A 27,247-nucleotide genomic window follows, 5' to 3' on the forward strand; every position below is an offset into this window, starting at 1 on the left:
AAACACTCAGCAGGCCAGGCAGCATCCGTGGAGAGAGAAACAGAGTTAAGTCTATGTTCGTGTTTATGCTCCACAGAAATGCATATTCCACTGTACATAACATATCCTGCACAAGTAATATTTACTTTACCTGAGAAATGCCTTTATAGAATGCTGCCTGTGCGAGTTTAGCAGGTCCATCCACTGTCTTCCCATCATCTTCTGGACCCCAGCTGGCACTGTAGATGTCAATGTGCTGAGGGTACATACTGAGGGACTGAGCTTCCACGGCATCAGTCACCTCTCCATCCAGCATTCGCACGCCTACAGAATCCAAAAAAACACACAAGTTAAAATGGTTGGACAGCCCAGAACGAACCATAAGAAAGTCCCAGGTTCAAAACTTAGTTGACAAACTATCAGAGGGGAAGGGGTGCTACAGAACAGAATACATAAAAGGGAGAGGGAAGAGAGAAACTAGAATTTCTGCTCTTCTATTATCCTGGAATTCCTGCTGGAAACACACATGTAAAAATAGTGTGTGATGAGGCTGGGGATGGCAGCCTCCACTGGCGAAGAGCCTGCCAGCACTCTGTGCACGTGAGGAATGTGATCAATCGTAAAAAGCAGTAGTGATGCAGAGGGAAGTGCTTTAAGCAAGTACGTCCGATTAAATTTAAACGGCTCGGTGTTTTTTAAAAGTCATTTTAAGAGTAACATAAACCTATGACGGCCTGAGATTTCATACCCGGTCGAACAAACAGTAAACAGTCGGCCATGAGCCGAGTCAGCAAGTAGCTGGAGAGAAAGCATGGTTTGGGAGCAGTCAACAACAACTACTTGCATTTATATAGCGCATTCAACGTAGTAAAAATGCCCCAAGACGCTTCACAGGAGCGATTATCAAATGAAATCTGACACCGAGCCACATGAGGAGATATTAGGGCAGGCTTGGTCAAAGAGGTCGGTTTTAAGGAGCTTCTTAAAAGGAAGAGAGGTAGAGAAGCGGAGGGGTTTGGGGAAGGAAGTCCAGTGCAAGAAAAGGTCATTCAACCCATCAGACCCCTGCCATCCAGAGTCAGTGTATCTCATCACGTCTCCCCCCCCCCCCCCCCCAACCCATTGGTCCCCATCTTTGAAGCACTCAAGTCTAAAAATGACTGTTGCTATTAGCATGCACCATATTCCGTTATCCACAAGTTCAGTGGAGGAGTTAACTTTTAAAATAAACTGGTTGATGTCTATATTAAAATAGTGGACAAAAGAGTGTATTACAAACACAAGCGTTTGACCGCTAATATCGCCAACCCGGGGGGGGGGGGGGGGGGGGGGAAAAAGAGAAGAGAGCGAAAAAAAAGAGGACAAAGAATTGTTTTTAAAAAATTGACCACCATTTTCGCCCCTGGGTGATATCCACTTTCCTGTTGGAAGTGCCGTGTAAAGATTGGACTGAACTGTATTGCCCTTCATGGTTAAGTAGCATGTTGACACTCACTAACAAGGCTCACACCTAAACAGCCACCATTTGGGCAATATTCCAGAGGCAGACTGGTGCCTGAGGTACTGACCCCAGCAAGGAGGGGAAGGGAGGGAAAATGCAAACTGAAAGTAGATACAGCGCTTTAATATTCCAACGTGTATTCTGGTGTTTTCGATTAAACTAATTGCAGTTGCAGATAATACTAAACAGACTCATGGTCGGAAAATAGGGCACTGCATTTTATTCCTCAGATGCCTTACAAAACTTCTACAATTACCATTGGCATCAGCTAGTAAAAAGGCTTTACATCCTCATCAAACCGGTTTGCTAGCAACTGAAAGGCAATCTTGCTGCCTACCAGTTGATAATTCACAGCAGTAACACACATGCTGCTGTACAAACACATGAACTTTAGGCTTGTACAGCAGCCTACATGTAACTGCCATGAAGAGTTAACATTCTGTATCATTTTAAATGGGGATATTTTGGGCAAGTTCTGCACCCACCACCCCCCCCTTGTTTATTCCCTTTTTCTGTCCACTTGACCTTGGTGCAACCAAGATGGTGAGGACTCCACACTGCTCCAGGCCACCAATACCCCTTGTAGTTGGGCAGTAAAGACTCTCATCTAATTCCTTTAGCTCAATGCTTCCCACTCAACATGGCCCAGGTGAGAAATTCATTGCAGTGGGGCTCAAAACATGCATGTTTCGGGAGATGATATTCCTTGCTACGGCGTTTTTTTGTTGCGGAGATAAGTAAAAGCAAGGCAGTACATAAATAAAACAACAATTTGTATTTATATAGCGCCTTTAACATAGTAAAATGTCCCAAGGCACTGCACAAGAGTATTATAAGGACAAAAAATGTGACACCGAGCCACCTAACGAGAAATTAGGGCAGGTGACCAAAAGCTTGGTCAAAGAGGAAGGTTTTAAGGAACGTCTTAAAGGAGGAAAGAGAGGTGGAGAGGCGAGAGGTTTAGGCAGGGAATTCCAAAGCTTTGGGCCCAGGCAACTGAAGGCACAAAACTTCACACTAAACATAAGGAATGGCCTGTCACATAAGAAACATTACTGGAGGCAGTGGGGGGGGGGGGAAATAATTACACTCACACTGATTTATCCAGTGTGGTACTTACAAAAACGAGAATAATCTCAATGGTCTACACACTGCATCCTCTTTAGTCTCGGTGCACGCCAGATTCTCTCAAACACTAAAAAGCATCTAATAGAACAAACCTATAACCCCCACGGGCTTAGCAGGTAAATGCACTTCCCCGTGATAGAGCCACACAGGCCAGCAAGTTCCCTGGTGCCGAGTTGGTGGATCTCAGTCAGGACTCGGTCTTTACAATTGACCTCACCGACTTTAGGCTAGTGTGTGTGGCAGGCAGATTTAAAAAATAAATAAATTTCATCCAGGGCTCTTGCTTCTGATTGCGGAGACGCTGAACGGGATCGGATCTAGCAATGATGCCCCAAATAGTCTGCCAGCGTTAGTTAATAAATGGCCAGTTGGGCTTTCACCACTAATAGAATCATATCCCAGCAAGAATAAGTGTCTTCAGGAGAGGTTGGGGATGGGGGTAGAAAGAGAAGAATTAAACACAGTTGATACATACCTCCAATTCTGGCATTGTATGCCACCCCCACACCACAAATCCCATTGTTGGCAGCAGCTGCCACCTCACCAGCACACCGTGTCCCATGTCTGTGAAGAAATGGCAAACACAAGAACACGACATATCATTCATTGTTCAAGCTATTACACAAACAATTTATTTTATAAATGCATTTTCACATCCCCGCCTTCTCCTATCCCTTTCACTCCCATCTCCGTACAGTGCCTTTACACAGGCGCCATCAGCTGAAATGTGGAGCAACCCCCAGGGATCCCCCTGCAATAATCAATGCCAGTGAAACCTCATTGCACCGATGTGGTGGGGAGGGCAGAACAATTTATCAGAGTTGCCCTCACCTGGGTTTGAATCCCTCTGTTACCAAGTTTGTTACGCATCGTCAGGTCTGCAAGCAGCAGCGATAAACTTGCAATCAGTGGAACTTAATCCCAGTGTTACCAAAATGCTCCGTCCAGACAACCCATGCTGGAAGGACAGAATCTATAATTGCACTGTTTGGTGCTTTTCATTTTGAGAGAGAATTTCACACACCCACCATTAAGAGTTTTACTGAAATTCCAGTGACAACACTAATTCACTGTTGCCTAATAGTAAGGTCCTTCTGGACAAGTACCAATTAAGACAAAACAAGGCAAATCTCATTAGCTTTCTTTTCAGAAGTCAGTTTATTTTCTACATTGAATTGTCCTACTTTCCTAATGCTGCTTACATGTTGCTGTTAAGTGCCAGGAGATTGGTACTCGAGCAGAGACCCCCGACCAACAAATGCTGCTCTCCTTGCCTTTTCCTTACAGTAGCCCTCGGGATCCTTGAAAGTGGTGCCAGGGATGACCTGAAATTCAGGTCATTTACACTAGGGGTCTGGATCCTACAGATCTAATACGGTCACCAGATTCCTGTATTTGTCTATATGTGTTGACTTATTAGCACGTTAATTCTGTTGCTATACACCAACAGTTTTTTCGTAATCAGAATAGTACAGCACAGAAGGAGACCATTCGGCCCATCGAGTCAGCGCCGGCTCTTTCGAAGAGCAATCCAGTCAGTCCCACTCCCCGCTCTTTCCCCATATCCCTGCATTTTTTTCTCCTTCAAGTATTTATCCAATTCCCTTTTGAAGGCTACTGTTGAATCTGTATCCACCGCCCTATCAGGCAGCGCATTCCAAATCCTAACCACTCAGTGCATGAAAAAGTTTTTCCTCATGTCGCCTCTGGTTCTTTTGCCAATCACCTTAAATCTGTGCCCTCTGGTTATCGAGCCTTCAGCCATTGGAAACAGTTTCTCTTTATTTACTCTATCTAAACCCTTCATGATTTTAAACCCCTCTATCAAATCTCCTCTTGGCCTTCTCTGCTGTAAGGAGAACTCCAGCTTTTCCACATAACTGTAATCCCTCATCCCTGGAACCATTCTAGTAAATCTCTACTGTACCCTCTCCAAAGCCTTCACGTCCTTCCTAAAGAAATGATAACAGTTTTCCTGTGGATAGCCAGCAGTCCTTTGGAAATTAGGACAGGGGTTCCCAGGGGTCCCCCCACAGGGAAACACCTGAAAACCACTGATATTGAGATGCGGTCACCTGCTGAAGTAAAATCATTTAAAAACCCCTAGATTCACCCTGCAGCAGGTCTTTCACTGCAGTGACCTACCGGTTGTCATTGAGCTGTGTGTAACGAGGCTGAGGATCAGGGTCATTATTGTTCACATCGTAACTGGCACCTGGATCCTGGAATAGGAAAGGAAAAGAAAACGCTGCTTTAGTTTCCTCTTCCCTATGTATCGCCAAACAGTGCCCCCCAGCAAGAACAAAGGATCGGATCTTGGTCGACTCCTGCTAGCACGCTGTCAAAATTACTGAATGCTCAGTGATACCAACGGAGCAGAGACCGGTGAAAGGTAGTCAAGCAGACTTAAATATCAGACAACACTGCTTTTTAAACTCATCTTTCGTCTACACCCCCTTCCCCCAGGTCCGGAAGTCAATAATGCATCACTAGAGTTTTTCATACTAAAGGGGAGGGGGAAAATCAGGGCATAGAGAAAGGAGAGTATTTTTATTCAATGTACTAACTATGTTTGCTTCATCATGAAATTGGACATCAACTTTAAAAGTGAAATATTTGCCTCAATGTAGACGGAGCAGGCTGAATCTCCTTCACCCTGCTGAGCTGCTTGGATATCACAGACGTGCACTGTCCTGGAGCAGCTCCATTAAATGTGAAGAGGATCTTAGCATCAGAATTTCTGGAGAGCCAAACGACCCACGCAAGCTTTGAGCTGATATTTTTTGGCAGTGAGCGGGTAGGGTTATGCATTGCAGAATTATTCACTGTTTATTGTGAACAAGTTAAACTCAGCTTTTATCACATGGGATTCTATGATTTTTTTCCCCTCAGTATTTTGGGGGACATTACACAATTCCATTTTTCCCCCTGAAAACCAGAAGTCTTGTTAATTAGCATTCCTTTTTCGCAGGATTAGGGTAGCTATTGTTAGTTTGAGTCTCTGGTACCAGCCTGAAAATATAATAAATAGATCTACTTACATAATTAACTGCCAGGTCTGGATGATTCTTCTCAATTCCATCATCCAGAATAGAGACTACAACACCTTTCCCAGTATAACCCTGCTTCCAGGCATCTTGCACATTCAGGTCATGGTGATTCGTGTTATGCTAGAAAATAGAAAAACATAGCAACAGTCAGCTGCCCTGCTTTACTTCACAACAGTTTGAAGTTTTAATCCCAGCTTCAAATTGACTGTTAAATTAACATCCCTTTTGCCTTTGCCTTCTCCTCTAACTTTGCTCCCATTTCTTGCTGAGGGTCCTCAGATTTCTTTGAAAAGTTCCTTAGGACATTTTATGCGAAAGGTGCTATATAAATAAAGTAGTTGATGATTTATCTGGAATGTGAGCACTTGAGCACGGTGTGCTGTTTTATTATCCACATTAGGTGGTACAACACAGCCGATTTAAACCTGAACACTGAATATGTACAAACTGACAATTTAATAAATGCACAAGATTTATTTCCTTAGTGGATCGGTGGAATTATTACTGACTACACTGCGTAAACCTGGCCGATACCATCCTGGACATATTACAAGTGAAATGGCTCACAAATATGTCACATTTGTTATTACCTAATCTACCTCACGCAGGTAGTGGTTTTCAATTAAGTTAATGGGCAAACAATGAACCGATTCTGAAAAACCAAGTTAAAAACCCACCAGAAACAGTATATAGGTCAAAGCAAATCAGGAAGAGAGACACATATTTAGCACCCTAGGATACTTGTACAGGGCTTGTCTAAAAGTGCTCTTAGACCATGTCAAGATGCATCTCTGAATTCCCATGGAGCCAATTAACCAACTGTGCACAAAACAGATCTAGAGCTTAAAAATCACACCAGCCCTAACCAAATGCACTCCTGCTGGGTCTGTCTGAACAGGAAAACTATTTACAAGTTCAAGATTTGCTGAGTTCTTTGTACATTACACATTAATATGGGAAAGGGGGAATTAACTAATACAGGTGATCAAAAATTACTTGGGAGCAAGGTTAAGGAGATAGTTAAATTATTTAAGGGGGGGGGGGGGGGTGTGAGAGCAGTTGCTGACGGCTGCTTTCTCAGAACTTCAAAGCTCCCAAGATTCATCAATCCTGGACAAAAACGTAATGCAAAACACATTGCTACAAACGTTGTGCTACTTCAATGGTCCAGTCATAGGAACATAGAAACAGGAGGAGGCCATTCAGCCCCTTGAGCTTGTTCAGCATTCAATTAGATCATGGTTGATCTGCATCTTAACTCTACCATCTACCTGCCTTGTTTCTGTAACCCTCAATTCTTTTGTCCAACAAAAATCTCAGTTTTAACATTTTCAATTGACCCCCCCCCCCCCCACTGGCCTGAACAGTTTTGGGGGGGGGGGGGGGGGGGGGGGGGGAGGAAAGAGAAAGAGTTTCAGATTTCCCTTACTCTGTGAAGAAGTGGTTCTGACATCACTTGACTGGCCTAGCTCTAATTATAAGATTAGTCACTGGGATGTTTAACAGTAAAAAGGATACTTTCCCAATAAACAAAAGTCCACAAAATCTCTGAAGACAGCTACAGTGTTACATAAAATTAACAAATAGTCTTCTCAAACTCATCCGCACTATTTGTTTCAATATTCTTCCATTATAACTTGTTCCACAACCCCCATTCCTCTTTCGGTTTCTAAAAAAGAGTCTGCTGATTTCCTTACTTCCCCCTTGCAGTTCGTGGTATGGGAATCCTTCACCATAGTGATCAAAGGACCTTGGAATCACGGGGGAGAATTTGCATCTTTCCATGCCGGTGCCGCATAATGCAAAAAATACTACTTACCAGGTACCACTGCAGCGAAAATTTGGGGTCATTTAGTTCTGTGTAAATATCCCGCTTTGTTCTTTTCTTAATTACTTGCTGTTCCAGCCATTTGACCTATTTACAAAAATAAAACTGCATCTTAGGAAAAAGTAACAGTAAACTATTCATCTAAAAGATAAGCAATTCTGTTTAACCAGATTAAAAACACATCTAGTGTACAAATTGAAGGGGAAGGAAAGGGTGGCAGATTTTACATTCTGTTCAAAGCACTCCACCCATGTCTGAAAAATTTACAAATAATGCATTATTTAAAAAAAATATATAAAAATGGTTCAAAGTTTGTTGGCCCAATGGAAACGCAGCATTTTACATCTGCTCCTTTCCAGATCACTACATATATTGAATGGCTGACATTCATTTTAACTGGAGAGACAATGTCAGCCGGATCAATTAAGCCATAACTACCAGACCTCAATGACAGCTACCAGCTGGGCATGCTGCGCACCCAGGCCATAACCGAGGGGTTTGGACAATATCGAACCACAAAGAGTGTCTCAAATTATCGGTATCTGAACCCTCCCGACATTATTACCTGCGATCACTCCTCACTCTACATTATTTCTTAATAAATATAATGAACTGTGAAGCCGAGGGCGGGGAGAAACGTTTCCGTTCCATTCAGGTTTTTGCTATTATGAAGATCGGCTGTCTACATGTTGTGGTATTCTCACCGAAGGAACAATTGTGACAAAGTCGCTGCACGTTTAGAGCAATTGCCTGTTGCGTAAAAGGTAAACTAATTAATACAAGATTTCCATCTCTGCCCCGATATTGGACAGGTAGGAAGATCAGGTGAATTCACAGCAGCCACACGTGGCAGCACTCTGATGACGTGCTACAAAAGTGGGCTTAACGGCATCTGTGGACAGTTAGTTAGATTTGCTTGGAGGCCAGCCCAAGAAGCCCAGGTCACAAGGTTAGCAGTACTGGCAGTGAACACTTTAGAACCCGGCTGAGACTTTCATGGAGTGTCCTAATAGGCATTCGCATGGGCCACCCTTAGAACCTAAGACAGAGCAAAGGCCCAAAATCACAGTTCTTCATCTGATCAAAAACATTCTTTTCAAGATGCTGGAGTTTTTTTTTGGGGGGGGGGGGGGGGGGGGGACTTACATAACATAAGAATTAGGGGCAGGAGTCGGCCATTCGGCCCCTCGAGCCTGCTCTGCCATTTAATAAGATCATGGCTGATCATCGACCTCAACTCCACTTTCCTGCCCGATCCCCATATTCCTCGACTCCCTTAGAGTCCAACCTTGGCACTAAGGAGTTCTATTCCTAGTGGGGTTTTCTCCTTTACCCAATCCTTGCATTTCTTTTCAGCAATTCTGTACAAGACACTCCATTCAAATGTTAGTGTCAATTGTTCTATGACTCCCTCGTAGTCCTTGCCAGAAAAGTCAGTATTTAAGCTGATGAGAAACGCACAATAGAAATCATTTTACTGGTGCTGCATAAAACTAAACTATTAATAAGTTTTCCATCCCAATATTCCAGATAGAAATCAGTTACAGGAAACTTTCGTTTATCCAGAGGTTAAATGTCCGGAAAGCTCTATCTACCAGCAAAATTCAGGAGTCGGTTCAGATCATTTTTTTTCTTTTCGTTGCTTCTTTTCTCCAGTCCTGGCTCTGCCAGCGTCTCTGTAGCTAAGCAACAGCTTCAGCTAGACACTTGCAAGTTGCGCCGACTGTTTTGAAGCTGTTGCTAAGCAACAGGGTTTGTTGCTTCACATGGAGCTCTGAGCTCCGTATGTTTTAAACATTAGCGCTGGTTTCTACAGCAGTTTTGATCTAACGGCACCAGCTCGGTCCAGTCGGTGCCGGATAGCAGAAAGTTTCCTGTATATCCAAATCAGCCAGTCACACGTGGCGTCACTCAGATGACACGCTACAGAAGAGCCTGTACCTGCAATTGCATTACTCAACGCCAATCCCATCTCAGGTCAGACGACTCTCACTTGCCTCCTCCCCCACCCTACCTTGCTTCTCCCAAGGTGCTTTTACATTGCACAAGATATGTGCTATTGCTGCCAGGTTTCCCAAACTTCGGTCTCACGCAACCCAAATATAAAACTGCTTAGCACCAGCTGTCAGGATGTAAGGAGCCCAAATATACTGCTCCACTTGAGTGCTAAACCATCCGTCTCTCTGCAAAGCGCATTCGGTACACTGCAGTCAAAATAAAAACATGTTATTTGAAAGAGTGGGAATGAGGGTGGGGGATGAGAGTCTTGTGAACTGGATAATCACCTGTTTTTGATGGTGGCCCTAGCAATTTTGAGGAATGAAAAGCAGTTTTTGGCTGCTACAGTTAAGGGTTGTGCATGATCGGGCCGGTTTCACACATGGACAGAGCCCCCTTTTTAAAAAAAAAAATGCATGCCCCCATCTGGGTTTGGACTGGGAGGTGAAATCCCTTAAACCAGGTCATCTGTTACTGATGGAAATTTCTCTCTCCTAGTTACTGAGTCTCAGCTCCATAAATATTTATACAAGTCAACAAAAGCAGAAAGAATGAAGAAATTATATTTGAAGATATGGGTTGGAATACAGCAGTGACTGGATAAGATAGGATCATGCGAGTGGAATGAACCAGCTATTAATAAAAGCCAAATATTATGCCATTTTTTTCCCCCCCACTGTAATCCCATTTAAAGCACCATACATAGTTTGATCTTATGGTTCCTGCATAGCTAAGCTCATTCCCATAATAGATAGAATTGAGTTCAAGGTCCTAATGAATCAATTTCAATGCTTTAATGATCAGGCACAGTAAATCCATTTTAAGCTGCAGTGAAATTCAAAATTCCAGCATCTGTCCCCAGAATTAGAAAGCAATGGTATCCATCAACTCAGATCTCATAGCATTTGATCATGGTCTTGTGTAATAAGCAGTTGCCTGGGGATTGGAGGAGGGAGGAGAGAGGCAGTGTGAATTGAACTCTGAAGTTACATTCCACCCGTGCAAAAGAAATGGCATCATCTACCCATTTTGCATTTCATTGGTTCAGATTAATCAAACATGTTCGCAGCACAGGAGGCAGCCTTCAGCTCATCGTGCGCGTGCTGGCCCTTTGCAAGAGCAAAAATGCATTGAATCCTGCAGTTAGCTGGGCCGAACCCTGCCTCGCTATTGTTGACCCCTCTGTACTACGCTTCTCTGTTTCCGACCTCAGCCCTGGGCATCAGGGTCCTTTCCTCTCCTTCCTGCCCCCCTCAACCCCTCCCAATACCAGGCTCTGCTCCCTCCCAGGCCCAGATTTCACCTGCAATAAACAGCAAATAGCAATAGTATTTCAGAATGGTGAAATGCTACACAAAGAGCACCTGGCACACGAGGACAAGTTACAAAACCTTGCAGCAAATTTCAGCATTCCGCAGCATTAAAGATCACATCTGGTCGGCAGATACCAATTCTCAATTTTTCTTTATTAAAAATTAAAAGCTTTTGAAAGACAGATCTGTGATCCCCCTGGCCTCAGCCCAATGATTTAGTTCACCCTAACCGTACTGTTCAGAGCTCCACCAACTTTTCAGGCCCTTTTACCAAACTGCCTCTGGGATCCCACATGAACGTACAAGAGTCCAACCTGAAATGTTAACAGTCCTCTCTTTTGGGTGTTGACACACAGCAGGCTCTGTTTTTATTTCAGAATGTGTTATTTTCCTCTTATCTCTACCAAGTCACATATGGCGTCTCCAATCTTTGTAAACCCATTATAGGTTCTCTTTAATTTGCGTTACTAGGGGGAAACAGACGAATTACTCTGTAGTTTGGCACCAATTGCTACTGCAAATGGAGTATCAGTTGTGGTTAAGTCTACAAATAAGTCCTTTATCAGCATGAATAGATAACAAAAGGACCGATCGTTTGAGAAAATTGCAAGCAATGTAATGCAGGACTTCAGTCTCTCTGCAAAGTGCATTCTGTACTCTGCAGTCAAAATAAAAACATTTGCATGTAGGATTAAAAAAAAGTCTCCTCCAGATGTCCTTCCCCGCCAAGTTGGAATGCAAACTTGGTTTTAATAAAGAAATCAAACCATCAGATTCTTTCATTGCACTGTACTTTGCAATAATACAAACCAAAAGGTTAACTCTGAGCAAAGAACAAAAAGGGTTGAGGGGGTGACTGGCTGCTTCAGATTAGCATCCAGGAATGGAAAGAATACGCAAGGCATCTGTTCACTGAATGTGTCTGCAATCCTGTTGACCACTTCTGAGGTGTCTCTTTCGCACGAGACAGAGGGGATGATTTTCGGCGGCGCATTCAGGTGCTAAAGATCCTCAGAGGTGGCCAAGATTGGGTCTTGAGCTGAAACGCCGGTTTGGCCAGTGTTTAGCGCAAGGCGCCATCTTGGTAAAGGAGTTGAAGCCTGCACGAGGAGCAGCCACCTAGAGGCTCATCAAGGGGCCGATTGCCGCATAAAATGCCTGCTAGTGCTCATTAAGGAGGCTGCAAGGCATTTTGGTGGGTAGTGCTTGTTCCAACGCCCTCTCCTAATAGTAACCAGCTGTTTGGGAGTAAACAAGGCACTGATGTGGATTTCAAGCACTACTTAAAGGGATACTCAGCATTTCATGTTCACTTGCTGAGGGAGCTGTGATAAGGACCCCTGAAACACATCAGGAGACTTTCTGGGACACTGTCAAGATATCAACACACTAGCAACATTTATTCCGGAAATTGATATTCCACCTTATTAGGAGTCACCGGAAGGGTGTGCTTGGTCTTGACGAGGAATGGGAGGAGGACATGAGGCCAGGCAGAGCAGCACCAGCTGCTGCAGGAGAGGGGGACAGGAGGGTGAGGTGGCGTCCTTCCCCCCTGCAGGTAAAAGACATCCCTCCTCCTCTGGACCTCCTCCACCAGAACCTCCAGTGCCAAGTCAGAGAACCTGGTGTGCCCTCGCCCCCGGAGCCATCCTGCAACATGCTGCTGTGTGCAAGCCTGCGCACGCCACACCTTCAGTGGAAGTGGGTGCGAGGAGCCCAAATATACTGCTCCACTTGAGTGCTAAACTTGCAGGTGCGCGGTTTAGCACCTCCAGGCAAGTTGAAATTATGGTAATCAGCAATTAGGACCAAAATTGTGTGCCAAATCCAGACTTTCAAACAGGCGAGTCTTATTAGCACAGCACCTATTTGCACCCTTTGGCCAAAATAACCCCCAGAGTCTCCTTGGGGATTGGATTGCACCAATTTCACCCAGGCCTTCAACAAAGGAGGTGTTTAAAACCTTATAATCGATAAATTATCAACCCTGCAGAATTGAAGACAAATATCCTGGACACTCCAGTGAATAACCTAGGAGAAAAATCATGGGGGCATTAAGAAAGTGTTACTTTGATTTTCTTTGAATGCTTTTGTTTATTATAAAAAGAGAAATTATAAAAACCATGGAGAGAAAAAAGGCCGTTTGACTGGGTGAGGCTGTTGGAGGCAAGTGATCATGTGATTGAAACTTCCAGGAATACATCCAACCAGAGTTGGCAACCCTCCATGTAGGGGAAATGGAATAAAGCAGTACACCAACCTGAAGTACCACAAAAAAAGGTATGTGCATGTTGTATGCAGATGTTTGTAATACACCCAATTATGAAAGTCAGTGTCTTTACACCATATCTACTGCTAAAATAGACAGCATTTAATCAGTGGAGAAGGGTGCTGCAGTTACACTGCACCTCACTATGGAACTGCGAGAGGGAGAGGGCCTGCACCCACAACCAGCTCCACCTGTGGGCTCTACCAAGCAAGTGCCGACAAGGAAGTCAGCTCACCCGATTGTGCTACTCTCCTGCTTCTCTTAATTAAAAGGAGAATTCACGGTGCCGAAAAGACTGCAGGTTACAGAATATACAGTGAACATAAACCACTTTCCTATTTATTTATTAAGGTAGACAAACTGTGGAACAAAAACAATGCAACCGGCATGTCTTGCCTGCTTTGCGTGGGAATATTTTTCAAATCTCAGGTCTAATATTTTGCATGTATTGTTTGCCTTTGCCAGCTGCATCCTGCTGGTTTATTCAAAAAGGGAAATAAACCCACTGCCTTTGTTACTTAAACAAAGTTCAACCAGCGTTCCTGTATTGTGTGTTTCCTTGATTGGTTTATTAACCTCCTCATCTAATTGAATGGAGATGCTAAATAATGGTGTCACTTATTGCTAAATACTAGAGTCGTCATTTTTTTTTTTTAAAAAGGCAAAATAAAACAGTAAATATTCAGGGACATTTCTCAAAGCACCAACTCTTGCTGGGATACAGTTCCAAGGGCTGCCGCCAGTACCTCACCCAAGTGGCAATTCTTCATAAGGAGGGAGTCACAGCTAAGCTATACACGGATCTCATCCAACTTCCACACGTGCACTCTCCACCAAGATAGTGAGCAGCAGTGGGACCCCTGGCTAATTTCTCCTTCCCCTCTCGCCAACTGAGCATCAAAAATTAATTTGCATGGGAATAATTTGCAAATCTCATGTTTAATGTTTTGCATGTATTGTTTGCCTCTGCCAGCTGCTGGGTTATTCACAGCATCCAACTGCTGTACCTGCCGAGATCAGTTAACCCATTGCAGACCAAGAATCGAACCAGGGGCCTTCCAAATCTTCTTGGTGCGTTACACTAGGCACCGTATTTACATACTGCGGTATTGGGGAGGCTTCAAAGAATCATCTGTATATCTCCTGTGCAACAGACAATCTCAGAAAAAGTGCAAGACATGGATCAATTTTGAAATGGGTTTATTTCTCTCAAAAGGATTTGCTACACTCTTCAATATTCCAAGCAATTGGAACATTACAAAAGTCTATATTGTCAGGTATGCCCCTGCTGTGTGCATCCATCACTTTATTCTCAATGCCACTAAGATGTAGATGGTTAAAGTGACTGCTTCCAACAGAGAGTCCATCCAAGCAGCGAGTGCTAAACTTTGCAGTCGTGCTCAGTCACCGGCTCGGCACCTAGGGTCGGAAACACTGCATTGCCAACCATGCTGCCTCCATTTCAAATTAGACTGTGCATCAAGTGGATTGAAGTCAGAATCCACAAAGCCATGGCCAGAAGCTGAAATGCACAAGCAGAATTCAGCCTGGAGTTCCTCAATTACAACCACGGTGCTGTGAAAGCTGGGCAACACAAGCTGAAGGGAATGTGTTGGAGACTACGGCAGCACACTGAGGCCTCGAGTATAAAACTGCTTTAAAGTTCTCTCTTAATTCCCAATGGAATCTGAAGAATTAGCATGGGAGTGGAACCCGAGTTTCAGCCCGCACTCCCACACACTCAATTCTGGTTCCGCCCAATGGAAATAAACAGGCTCAGTAAGTTCAGCTCATATGTATTTGTAGGCTGGATTTTATTTGTGTGTAAAGCCTACTGAATTACAGCTACCAGGTCACAGGCACCCAAACTAGTCTGGAAACATTAGAGCAAGCAAATCCAATTCAGTACACAAAAAAAAAGTCAGGCTTTTGAATTGATCCAGGACTAGTTACCAAAACAGAGGTGTGATGAACCTGAAACATAAATGTGCTCAGAATACTACAGTAGGAATATTCTGTTCACTCAGTAACTACATTTCCAATTATTAATACACTGCCTTATGTGATAGTCTTAATTCATCTCAAGTTGTTCCCAGCACCGGCGACAGGCCTGTAACCACTAGTGTTATACAGCTTAAAGTACTCCCTCCAGATACAATCCAAGTTTGGAAGAAGAGAATCTGTAATTGCACTGCTGGATGTGTTTACCGAAATTCTAGTGACAACACTGCTCATGTTTCCATGAACTCGTGCACAAGACCTTGCATTTAACTTGTGAACACAGTTTTTAAACAGAAGCCAATTCCCAGGTTATTAGAAATGACTATAATTTTAAGAGCTGCAGCCACCAAAGCAAAGATCCAATTTAATGTAAAAACTATGAATTTAAGCCTGGTCCCATGTGTACCTGAGGGTCCTGTCGCAGTTTATGATGATAATGTGTGTGTTCGGTCAATGATCGTTTCACCACCCCTTGATGCCGGAAATGATAGTAATCATCGAAAATCTGCAGAACACAAACACAATGAAGGCCGATTAATCCAAAACCAAAATATTAACTATAAAAAAAGTCAAGTTCTCTTATGTTCATCAAGTCAAACAAAAGTAACATGAAGCGGAGGAAATCTATGATGCTGTGCAGTATTAAGCAAGACAACTCGGCCTCTGCTGAGTGAGCCGATCTTAGTCCAGGCAACACCACAGATGCTACAAAGGGCTTCAGTGGCCCAGCTCCGACAGGATGGCAACCAGCACCTGTGGAACCCATACCCAAGAGTTGACACCTTCAGGAGAGACACGGATTAGCCTCCAAAACAAACTTGCAATGTTCTAATCCAACCAATGTTCATTAATAACATTCTCCAAATCACAAATACATTATCTAAAGATACAAGGTGATTTCAGAATACAGTAAATGTCTTATTTTTATGGCACAGATATGGCAAACTTCTCCCTCCCTTCTTGGCGGAGCTAGCGACCATTGCAGTACAGGGTACCTTACTCTAGCAGCCTTCTTCATATGTGACAGCAGGGTGGCAGGCTATTTGATTACAAAGGGAATCACTGCTGATCCTCATTTGATTCTCACCTAAGTCCACATCTAACCCTGGATTGTAAGCCTCCATAAGTCAAAAGGAGCAAAGGCCAATTGTAACCAACCGCCCGTTCCCCACCCCACCACTTCTCCATCGGAGATCTGCTAACTCTCAGATTTGGAATTGAACTTGGGAACTTCTGACGAGTGTGGCTTTGTGCCTTTACTGATCAGACCCATCAGGGAGCTGATGGGCTCTTTTCCAAAATGGGGCTTTATCCCTCCCAGGGTATATAGACAGCCAATGGGCTCATGTAAAAACAGCTGGGCATAAGTTGGAGGGCATGAAACAGGCAGGAAGGAGTCAGCCTGTAATCAGCAGAGCTTCTGGCTAGATCAAATATTTTCCTACTTGATCAGTTTATGAGCGGGAAAGTAAACTCAAACAAGCATCAAATGCTGCTTTTGAGAAAGCACACAAGGAGGAACGTTTCACTATATGCAATTAACCATTTCAACAAGTTTACACTGGCAGGCTTCCTTTGATGGTTCAGTTGATATGCGTCTGCTGTAACGGAGCCACACAGATCAAAAGGTTTACGGTTCAATTCCCAGTTGGTGCAGAGTTAACGGATGCCAGCTGGGGCACTAGTTGGCCCCAGTATCCTTGGGCTATTAAAGGAAAATATTATAAAAGACCCTAGGATTCCTGCTTCTGATTATCCAGTGATCCCTGCTTGAAAAGTACAAGTGCGCAAGAAAAGAGTCAGACTTGGGTATGTCATATGTGGTGGTAAACTAGCTTGCCGTCACTCATTGTCCAGGCTCCTGACTATTACAAGCCCTCCCAATTGCACCAGCTACAACCGACAGTCTTTATACGAGCTCCCCGACTCGTGGATATCCAGAAACAGCCCTCTCAAAACTGCACATGTATCATCTTGCATATGCAGTGTTAATAAATGGAATGCTACTATATATAAATGAGGTGCCTGAATGTAACGTGCAGCATTAGGAAAGAATTCACCAGCTCGCCTGATGGGTCAAAGCATTTCCCAGTGAGGAATGGCCATTTGGACGAGATACCAGAATCAACCAGCACACATGGTACCATATGCCAGCATGACTCACTGCCTTTAGGATAAAGGAGGGAGGGGAGGAAACCAGAATTTGTTACTTGAATAAGATTTATAATATGAATGAAATCAAATTATTCAATCATCTAATTTGTTCAGGGGCTCCCACTTACTACAGTACTGTAATTGGGTGATGGGCTAAATCAACTCCTACTGCCAACTAAACATTCTGGCTTTATCTTCTCCATGTGCTTCTCCCGAGAGGAGAAACACTTGTGAATCATTTACACCCACAAACAACAGCAATATCAAACAATGTCCTGTGACTGCCTGCAGCTGTCTCCAATACTTCATCTTTGAAGTGACTGAACCATTACTCAGCCCATCACTGATGCAATCTATTTTTACAACTTTACAGCACTCATCAGTACTTGCACTGAACACTAAAGCATACAGCAAACATTAAACTATTGATAAAGTTGACCAAATAAACATTGAGCTATCACTTTTGCTAAATTGTTAAATACAGGAAAAAAAAAGTTAACTGGACAGCATATTCACCACTTAGTGAAGATACCCTGAATACCATAAACCACTCTTATTGTGCAATATTCTTAGAGCTGATGCTATTATGCAACTTACAGGAATTAGTTTGGAACGGAACACACAAACAAACATGACCTTGTTGGAATTCCGTCTCCTTTAGCATAGTTGGGTCAGTTTGTGAGCAAAAAATGTTGTGTTCATCAGAAAATTGAGAAACTTAATTATTACACTTGTAATTAAGTGTCTAAGTTTATAGTCGAGTGTAGGCACGAGATGGAAATTATGCAGTAAGGGAGGAGAGAGAGCGCGAGTTCAATCTGTGGCTTGTAGGGCTGGAGGATTTAGAGATAGGGAGGGGAGAAGACACGGAGGGATTTGAAAACAAGGCTGAGAATTTTTAAATTGAGGCGTTGCCAGACCGGAGGCCAACGTAGGCTATGACTGGATAGATAAGAAATGGACCAATGGATTACAAGGCAATTGGCCAAATAAGGGATTTATGAACAACAAACTCCAGGAGCAGACTTTATCTGAAGCCCTCTTTTACATGACTACCTCATGTTCCTCTCCTTCTCAGTGCCCTCTATATATTTAGCCCTTGCTGCAAAGATTACTGGTTTTGCTCAATTCTCTAATCCATGTGAATTTCTCTTTTATAGAAACTCCCAATTTTTCAGTAAAGTTTAATTCAGTTCAGTAGCTTTAGCATTTTTTTTTTTTTTTTTACACATACAATACGTGTGCGCAAATAGCTTCAGGTTCTAAAATGTATAATTTGAGGTTATGAATAAATCCCAACATTTTACAGCATCCATTAAAAATGTTAACAGGCAGTTGGTCAGTTCAAATGCTGAAATGCTATAATGGGCAGTTTATACACTGAAGGACTTTAGGGGCACTTCCAGCATCAGCTATTCTAAATGCTGGTTAGTGAGAGATGCTGAATTTTAGAAATAGATGTGAAAATCTGGAAACTTTTTTGACAATGCGTTATGTTTTAATTTACAGTAATTGCTGTAGTTGAAGCAAATGTCTAAAGCTAGTAAATTTAGGCTTGGTTGAAAAATTAAGAGTTCCTACAGCAAGGCAAATTCATACTTTACAGGCGATGAACTACAGAGAACAAGCACTCTTTGTGAAATGTTTAACACATAAAGAGCACTTGTTGAGTAGAGAGGGATTACAAACTGGTTATTGAGGGATTCAGATCATGTTGTCTGCTCTTGGAGTTGGATAACTGCCCAGTGATCCACTGTGTATATTATTTAACCTTACTCATTGTCACTACTTTTCTGCAACTATTGGATGATGTAAAAATGCCCATTGCCCACTGGGACTTCCCACTGGAAGGTTAGTATGCAGGTACAGCAGGTGATCAGGAAGGCCAATGGAATCTTGGCTTTTATTGCAAAAGGGATGGAGTATAAAAGCAGGGAAGTCTTGCTTCAGTTATACAGGGTACTGGCGAGGCCACACCTGGAATACTGCGTACAGTTTTGGTTTCCATATTTAAGAAAAGATATACTTGCTCTCGAGGCAGTTCAGAGAAGGTTCACTCGGTTGATTCCAGAGATGAGGGGGTTGACTTATGAGGAAAGGTCGAGTAGGTTGGGACTCTACTCATTGGAGTTCAGAAGAATGAGAGGCGATCTTATCGAAACATAAGATTGTGAGGGGGCTTGATCGGGTGGATGCGGGGAGGATGTTTCCACTGATGGGTGAGACTAGAACTAGGGGGCATAATCTTAGAATAAGGGGCTGCCCTTTCAAAACTGAGATGAGGAGAAACTTCTTCACTCAGGGTAGTAAATCTATGGAATTTGCTACCTCAGGAGAGCTGTGGAAGCGGTGGCATTAAATAAATTTAAAACGGAGATAGACAGTTTCCTAGCTGATAAGGGAATTAGGGGTTACGGGGAGTGGGCAGGGAAGTGGACGTGAGTCTAGGTTTGGATCAGCCATGATCCTATTGAATGGCGGAGCAGGCCAGAGGGGCCGTATGGCCTACTCCTGCTTCTTATAGGATTTGATGTTCTCATCCCCAACGCAAGCTGGATTTGCACCTGATACTAGAGTCCAAAATTTTTTTACAACAAGGGGAACTCTTCAAGTTTATCTTCAAGTGGCCCCACTACATTAATCAAGAATCAAGTGTTATGTTAAAGTGCTCAACAGCAGACTGATTATCCATTTAGAAAACCAGCAGACCTATGAATAAGGAATAGACCTGCTACACCTCAGTGGTAGCACTTTTGCCTCCAAGTGGAGGTTCAAGCTTCAAACTAGGGCTGGAATACATAACCTAGGCTGGCACTTCAGTGCAGCACTAAGGAGATACTGCATTGTCAGAGGTGCCATCATTTGAACAAAACTTCAAATCGAGGCCGGTCAGGTGGACAGAAAAGATCCCAAGACATTTTTCGAAGAGGAACATGGAAATTCTCCCAGTGGTCTCCCAAAATTAATCCTACAACCATTACCTCCAAAATAGATTAACTCGTCCTTTAGCCGATGTGTTATTTGTGGAACCTTGCTGTGCACAAACTGGTTACGGTGTTTGCCTACCTGAGAATAGTGACTGCACTTTGAAAGTAAGTCTTTGGCTGTGAAGTGCTTTTGACTTCCTGAGGATATGACAGGCACAGTATAAATGCACGTTCCTTTTTTTGCAATTTATGATAAATACATCTGTAGTTTTCCAAAATCCACCATTCTAATTTTGGATGGCAGGGTGAGGGAGAGCAGTCCCACTTTGCATTGCACCAAATAATAGCATACAGAATAGGTCTTTGTATTACACAAAGCAGCAGCATCAGGTTCAGAATAACCTGCCAATAACAATATTTACAGGACTCAAATTACTTGGTGTTCTCATAATACTCAAGTTACTGTGTTCCTGTACAATATTTTAACAATGTCAAACAGAAAGATGCCACGTCTCATTCACATTATTGTGATAGCACAGTACAAAAAGTGCACCTGTACGTCACAAACATAGGTCATATTTAGAGTAGGATTCCAGGCCCATAGTTCAACCTTTTGATTTGAATCTACACAGGTGCACGGAGCAAATTTGTCTTACTTGTACAGTCAATAGAGCATGGCCACATTGTTGTAATGATGCCACACACAAGGTTCAAATGAAAATCCAAATAAATCACCATGGTGAAATAAGAACATGAACTCAGAGAACACAATTTCACATACACTTTATCCTACCACCATTATAAAATCTACCATGGCTGTGGATCTATTTTAATCAGCTATTAAGTCAAACCATCTTCACCATCAAACCAATGCCAGATTACAAAAGGTTTCAAGTTCAGTACCTAGTTGGCAAATTTAAATAACGGCCTACAGTTTGAGTCAAAAACAGAACCAGCATTAGTAAGAGTAAGGAGACAACTTGGACTGGTCAATGACGTTACGTTACTATTTTCTGTATAACTTCTATCAATTAATTTACTGGTTAGCAAATTCGAAATCTCAGGAGTGTATAATAGCAATAAAAAAGGTAGTAGTCATTTAAGAGGCAGGATTATATGAAGAATAACATTATAAAACAAAATAAAATGAGTGGGAACAATACAACAAGGCACCTGTGAAAGTGATTCTATAATACTAAAGAAAAAGAAAATTCTGGAACTGCACAACTCAATCAGCAATAACATTCCAGATGTAGGGTCACCATCTGAAATGTTAATGTGTCTTTTTGTGAAACTCCAACGGACGCTAAGCTTTCATAACAAATACAGAGAGAAAGGAAGCAGTTCGGAGGTCCTCAGCGCCTAGCTTGGGAAAAGGGAGGATATGAAGGACAGTTGAGGGAAGAGTGGGCTGGCTATGGCACGGAGAGCACCATGTTTCTCTTCTAATAGGGTCATGGCATCTTTAACATCCATGTGGAGCAAGCAAACCGGGCCTCAAATTAACATCTCATCCAACCGTGACACATTTAACAATGCAGCACTCCCTCAAGTGTTGCCATGAAGTGTCAACCTTGAGTGAGGCTTGACCTTCTGACTCAGGAGAGTGCCACCGACTGAGCTAACCCGACACTACAAATCAGCAGGAAGACAACCGAGGAAGGAAAGAAGTTTGAGGTCCTGGTAAAGAATGAGTTTGAGAAGGGCACACTGCAATGAGTCTTGATTTGTCAGTGAGGATGCAAGGAGAAGGTAGTTGTGTAGGATAGAAAAACTTCAAGTACTGAATAATGGGAGAGGAAAGCTCAAGGACCAATGACTATGGTAGTAGTACAGGAGAGTGACAGAGACAAAGAATGAAAGAGAATGAATGAAGTTACAGAGCAGTACAACTGGGTAAAACTATAAAAAGCTAGACTTGCGCTTTAAAGCACCAATGAAGTATAGTCACTGTTGTAATGTAGGAAACAACGGCAGCCAATATGCAAAGCTCCCACAAACAGCAATGTGATAATACCTGTAATTAGATCATCTGTTATAGTGATGTTGGTTGAGGGATAAATATTGGCCAGGATACTGGGGATAACACCCCTGCTCTTCGAAATAGTGCCATGGGATCTTTCACGTCCACCCGAGGGGGCAGATGGGGCCTCGGTTTAACGTCTCATCCGAAAGACGGCACCTCTGACAGTGCAGCACTCCTCAGCACTGCACTGGTGTGCCAGCTTAGATTTTGTGCTCAAGTTCCTAGAGTGGCACTAGTTGAACCCACGACCTTCTGACTCAGGAGAGTGCTACCCACTGAGCCACGGCTGACACCCTGTCAGACGTTTGTCTAACTTGTTTCCAATTCATACAATGCATTCAATTCCAGATTAGATTGCAGTATTCTAAATGCAGGACGAAAAGTGTGGCAATTGCTGCTTTAGAAGATTAAAAGCTTAAGAAATTTCCGAAACATGTGACATTGTACGTGGCTGCCTATTAGGTTTCTTGAAAGATAGCTGTGCACGCATAATAGGCATGGCTGTGGCCCACGACCAGAGTAAAATACCACTATTGTAGCTCAGATTGTCTTGCAGACAGATGATTAATAGTTCAGAGCTTGAAATAACAAGTTTGATTGTAAATGAAAAACACGTGAATTATATGAAGGGGAGACACATTCGTGTTGGGAAATGGACACTTTCCACTTTGGACACCCAATCAGCATCTACACTAAACACTCCTAGATCAGGTAGCATGGTTAGATACAAGCCATAGCTCTTCTGACTCTGTCCAAATATCCCTCACCTTCAATTGGAGCAAGGCACTCCCTGTTGCATCATGTGAAATCATTATTTTCCACACCGGCTGTTGTTTGCCTCTGATGGGGTTTACAAAATTAGTGCCAGTTCTGTTCCATTGATCCCTGACCTTTTGGAAACTGGGTTGAAGATCAAGATTTGGAGTTCCAAATGACAGAGTTATCTTCCCTATACTAAAGTAAAAGTTGTTACTTCACACGTTGGGTCTGCTTTCCTATCAGTTCCAGGCTGTTTAAAAGGGTCAGTGTCTACAGGAGCAGCTGCAACCAGAGCCAAGCTAATGGATTCAACATCAGTCATCAGATGTCAAATGTTTCTTTTGGTCCATTATAAACACAAGGTTTTCTTGAAACATTCCGCAAGGCCTTCTCCACCATCACCAAGTAGCACAAGATACTGTAATCATAGTATTAGGTCCTCACTATCAGACTGCTTCAGCTGCACTGTTTATTCAGGAAATATTTTACACAGCACTCGCTCACACGGGGAAAGATTCACAATCATCCAGAACATTTAAATGGCCGCAACTGGACCGTCAATGTAACTGCACAGTAAAGCAATGAGGGAGCTCGCCACTCAGTATCCACCTGACCAGAATAGAACTTTATTAATTCACGAGTTGTTCCAACACCAGCATTAAACAGTACGCTCTCCAATTCATTCTTTCCCAAGGCCTCAAATCCTAACCTCTATCAATCTTCCATTCTTCCACATGCTTTTGACACTCAAGCTTGCCATCACCCAACTACAGCTTCTCCACATCTCTCCTACACTTTTCAAGCTTAGAAACATAGAAGATAGGAGCAGGAGTAGGCCATTCGGCCTTTCGAGCCTGCTCCGCCATTCAATGTGATCATGGCTGATCATCCAAATTCAGTACCCTGTCCCTGCCTTTTCCCCATATCCCTTTAGCCTCAAGAAATATATCCAACTCTTTCTTGAATATATTTAATGAACTAGCCTCCACCACCCTCTGTGGCAGAGAATTCCACAGGTTCACCACTCTCTGGGTGAAGAAATTCCTCATTTCAGTCCTAAATGGCTTACCCCTTATCCTTAGACTATGACCCCTGGTTCTGGACTCCCCGGCCATCAGAAACATCCTTCCTGCATCTAGTCTGTCCAGACCCGACAGAATTTTTTAGGTTTCGATGAGATCCCCTCTCAATCTGTCTAAACTCCAGTGAGTATAAGCCCAATCGACACAATCTCTCCTCATACGTCATTCCTGCCATCCCAGGTATCAGCCTGGTGAATCTTCGCTGCACTCCCTCCATGGCAAGAACGTCCTTCCTCAGGTAAGGTGACCAAAACTGCACACAATACTCAACGTGCAGTCTCACCAAGGCCCTGTACAACCGTAGCAAGACATCCTTGTTCCTGTACTCGAACCCTCTTGCTACGAAGGCCAACATACCATTTGCCTTCTTAACCGCCTGCTGCACCTGCATGCTTACCTTCAGCGACTGGTGCACAAGGACACCCAGGTCTCTTTGCACTTCCCCTTCTCCCAATCTATTGCCATTCAAATAATAATCTGCCTTCCTGTTTTTGCCACCAAAGTGGATAACCTCGCATTTATCCACATTATAGTGCATTTGCCATGTTTCTGCCCAATCACCCAACCTGTCCAAATCGTACTGGAGTTTCCAGACATCCTCCTCGCAGCTTACCCTCCTGCCCAGCTTTGTGTCGTCTGCAAATTTGGAGATATTACATCCAATTCCCTCGTCCAGATCATTAATATATATAGCTTGTGCTGTTCTGTGCTATGGGCCTTAGCCTTTATCGAAGTTTATTTTTAAAAAAAATACTGCTAGGAAGAACTAGGTTTAAAAAATGGCAGCTTGGCACCAAATGCTGAGTGGGTGACTTAACTATAATTTTGCTGTTCAATGCAAGAACTGAAAAAGGTAAGATCAAGAAGGTACCACCCCATCCCATTTAATTCACCCCCCTCGCATTTTCTTTGGTCCATTCTTCAGGTCCAGACAACTTTAGCCTTCCTTCTGCCTAGCCATCAAACTTACTTTTCTCTACTCCCTCCTGAATCAAATGTCTAACATTTTTGTGAATGCTTCAGCTTAATGCACATTCATTCCACTAGGTGACAGTCTATTGCACATGAATTTTAAGTGTGAAATAGGTACTTCAGTGCGCTTGTCTCAATTACGTTCCCAGTGAAACACAAAGAACCCCTCTATACCCACCACACCAATTTCAGGATTTTGAAAACCATCACGTTTCCTGCACTTCTCCCTCAGTTCCTCCCCAACACCTCCCGCTTTGAGATGTCCTGAAGTTGTGAGGTGCTATATACAGTAAATGCAAGTTCTTTCTTTATCTATTATCCCGAAGCCACGAGTGTAATACTCGTGTCATTTAAGTGGAATTCATTCTTAAAGCAGCACCAAATTCATAATATAACAGCAGCATTATAAACACACACACACATCCTGCTCAAGATCACGATCCAGTAACCACAGAAGGAAGTGTATGTGTTGAGGTCAAGCAAGATCAGCATATATTTGGATGTCGGGCTCAGCTGTGATGTCCTGTCCCAACCCCTTTAGGTGTGAACAGCCCAAGGTGCTCAAATTCATGGAGGCGCTAAACAAGTTGAAGTGCACCATTACAATTATTTGAGAATCGCACCTTATTGTAGCGGCAATGAAACAGAAAAGGCAGACTTGCTATTCGAAGATCAAAGGATGGTGGCCTAATTAAGAGCATCTCTACAGGATCAACTGGAAAGGGGGGGGGGGGGGGGGGGGGGGGGGAGATAGGAAAAGAAAGAAGAGTGAGGCATTACCAATTTCAAGCATGTATCAATCTACTTCAACAGTTGCCCCAACCATACCATAAGTAACTTGGGCATCATGCCAAGGATTCAAAGTGAGATGATGAAATTCTCCTCTCTACATATTTGGGCTGGAGCTCCTCCAATCACACTCTTCAAATATAATTTCCAATATTTTATGGATGAAAGCTCTAATGGGGTTGGGGTGAGGTAGTAGGGATGCACTGCATTGTCTAGATTATACGAGGCAGCGGGGCTACATGTACTGCTATCTTAAGTTCAGTTTTCTTAGCTTTCCCTATATCCTGGACAATTTATCATGTACTTATGAAACTATAAAACATTGAATCATATTGTAGATGACAAATTTCCTTTGTAGATGTGAAAATGCAACTCTAACTACGCTTCCAGACAAGCCTCTGCACGTATTCGGAAGAGTGTGGCATTAAATGAGTCCTGCTAATACTTGGATTAATTTGAAATGAAGCAGCTGCATATTCCAACATAAGCAGGTCTTAAAAAACCCTGTAAAACAAATTTACAACAATACCTACACATCAGTAAGCTGCTCACATGTCCTCGCTGAACTCCGCCAGCAGCACACTAAAGTTTGTAGTTATGTCAGATCTAATTCAGCATCAAATGAATGCGAGCAAGACCCTGAATCGGTCTACTTTTGCTCAATCTGAACGAGACATAATTATCTCCATGCACTGCAATGTTGCACAGAGGATAATGGCATTACAATCATTTATTCTTCCCATTGATTTTAATTAGTTACATGTGCATGGTAAAAGCCCTGAAAATTGTTGAAAGACATTGCGATGGCTGAATAGAATAGAAATTCTTGCCCTTTTACCTGAGTCTATCCAACACTTTCCTTCCCTGATGCTATTTCTCCCCCCCCCCCCCCCCCCCCCCCAGCCACAGAATTCCTTATCGCCCCGAGTTTACCCTTTGGGGTACAATCTACAGACTTTTAAAATCCAAGTGCAGCTTCATCTTGCCATTACTCAATTTTACCCAGTCTTTCCTTCTTTAACCCCACCCTTGTTGACATCCTGCATTGGTTTCTTCAATTTGCAAAAATACAAAATCACAATTTTCTCGGCAAAGCACAATACCCATGAAAATGCAGTGTACGGTTCACGTGCAGAATTCACAAAACCCTACATCACAATAATTATTAGTTTAGTAACTTGGATTACAGATGATTATATAGAGCAACCATGCCACTGTCAAACTGCACCGCAAATAAAATAAAAGGGAAGACTGTGCAGTGTCACTGGTTAAAAATGAAAATTTGCAGAGTTTAAGCTCAGGATCTATGTTGGATAAACGCACACAGCATCTTACTTTTTTTTTAATGAATTGCACAGTTGAGCAAATCACCATCCGTGTCCACTGTTTAAAAAAACTTCAGTAAAGTCATTAGCCGTTACTATTTCTGCTTTTTAGAGAATAAATTGTTGGTACTGGCCGTGTAAGGTTG

General features: G+C 42.9%; 1 protein-coding gene across 1 annotated transcript in view; it reads right to left on the reverse strand.

Annotated features, from left to right (window-relative positions):
- Positions 1-27,247, reverse strand: part of furina (furin (paired basic amino acid cleaving enzyme) a) — a 106,343-nt gene that overhangs the window by 26,052 nt on the left and 53,044 nt on the right. The window contains exons 2-7 of the mRNA XM_085972426.1: positions 15,474-15,572; positions 7,478-7,573; positions 5,650-5,778; positions 4,754-4,830; positions 3,084-3,172; positions 131-303 (exon numbers count right to left, since the gene is read on the reverse strand). Coding sequence (XP_085828552.1) covers positions 131-303; positions 3,084-3,172; positions 4,754-4,830; positions 5,650-5,778; positions 7,478-7,573; positions 15,474-15,572 — 663 coding nt within the window. The remainder of the gene's footprint in view (positions 1-130; positions 304-3,083; positions 3,173-4,753; positions 4,831-5,649; positions 5,779-7,477; positions 7,574-15,473; positions 15,573-27,247) is intronic.

This window comes from Somniosus microcephalus, chromosome 32 (assembly GCF_052327205.1).
Source record: "Somniosus microcephalus isolate GS21.2 chromosome 32, FLI_Smic_1.0, whole genome shotgun sequence".
In the NCBI taxonomy this organism is placed as follows: Eukaryota; Metazoa; Chordata; class Chondrichthyes; order Squaliformes; family Somniosidae; genus Somniosus; species Somniosus microcephalus.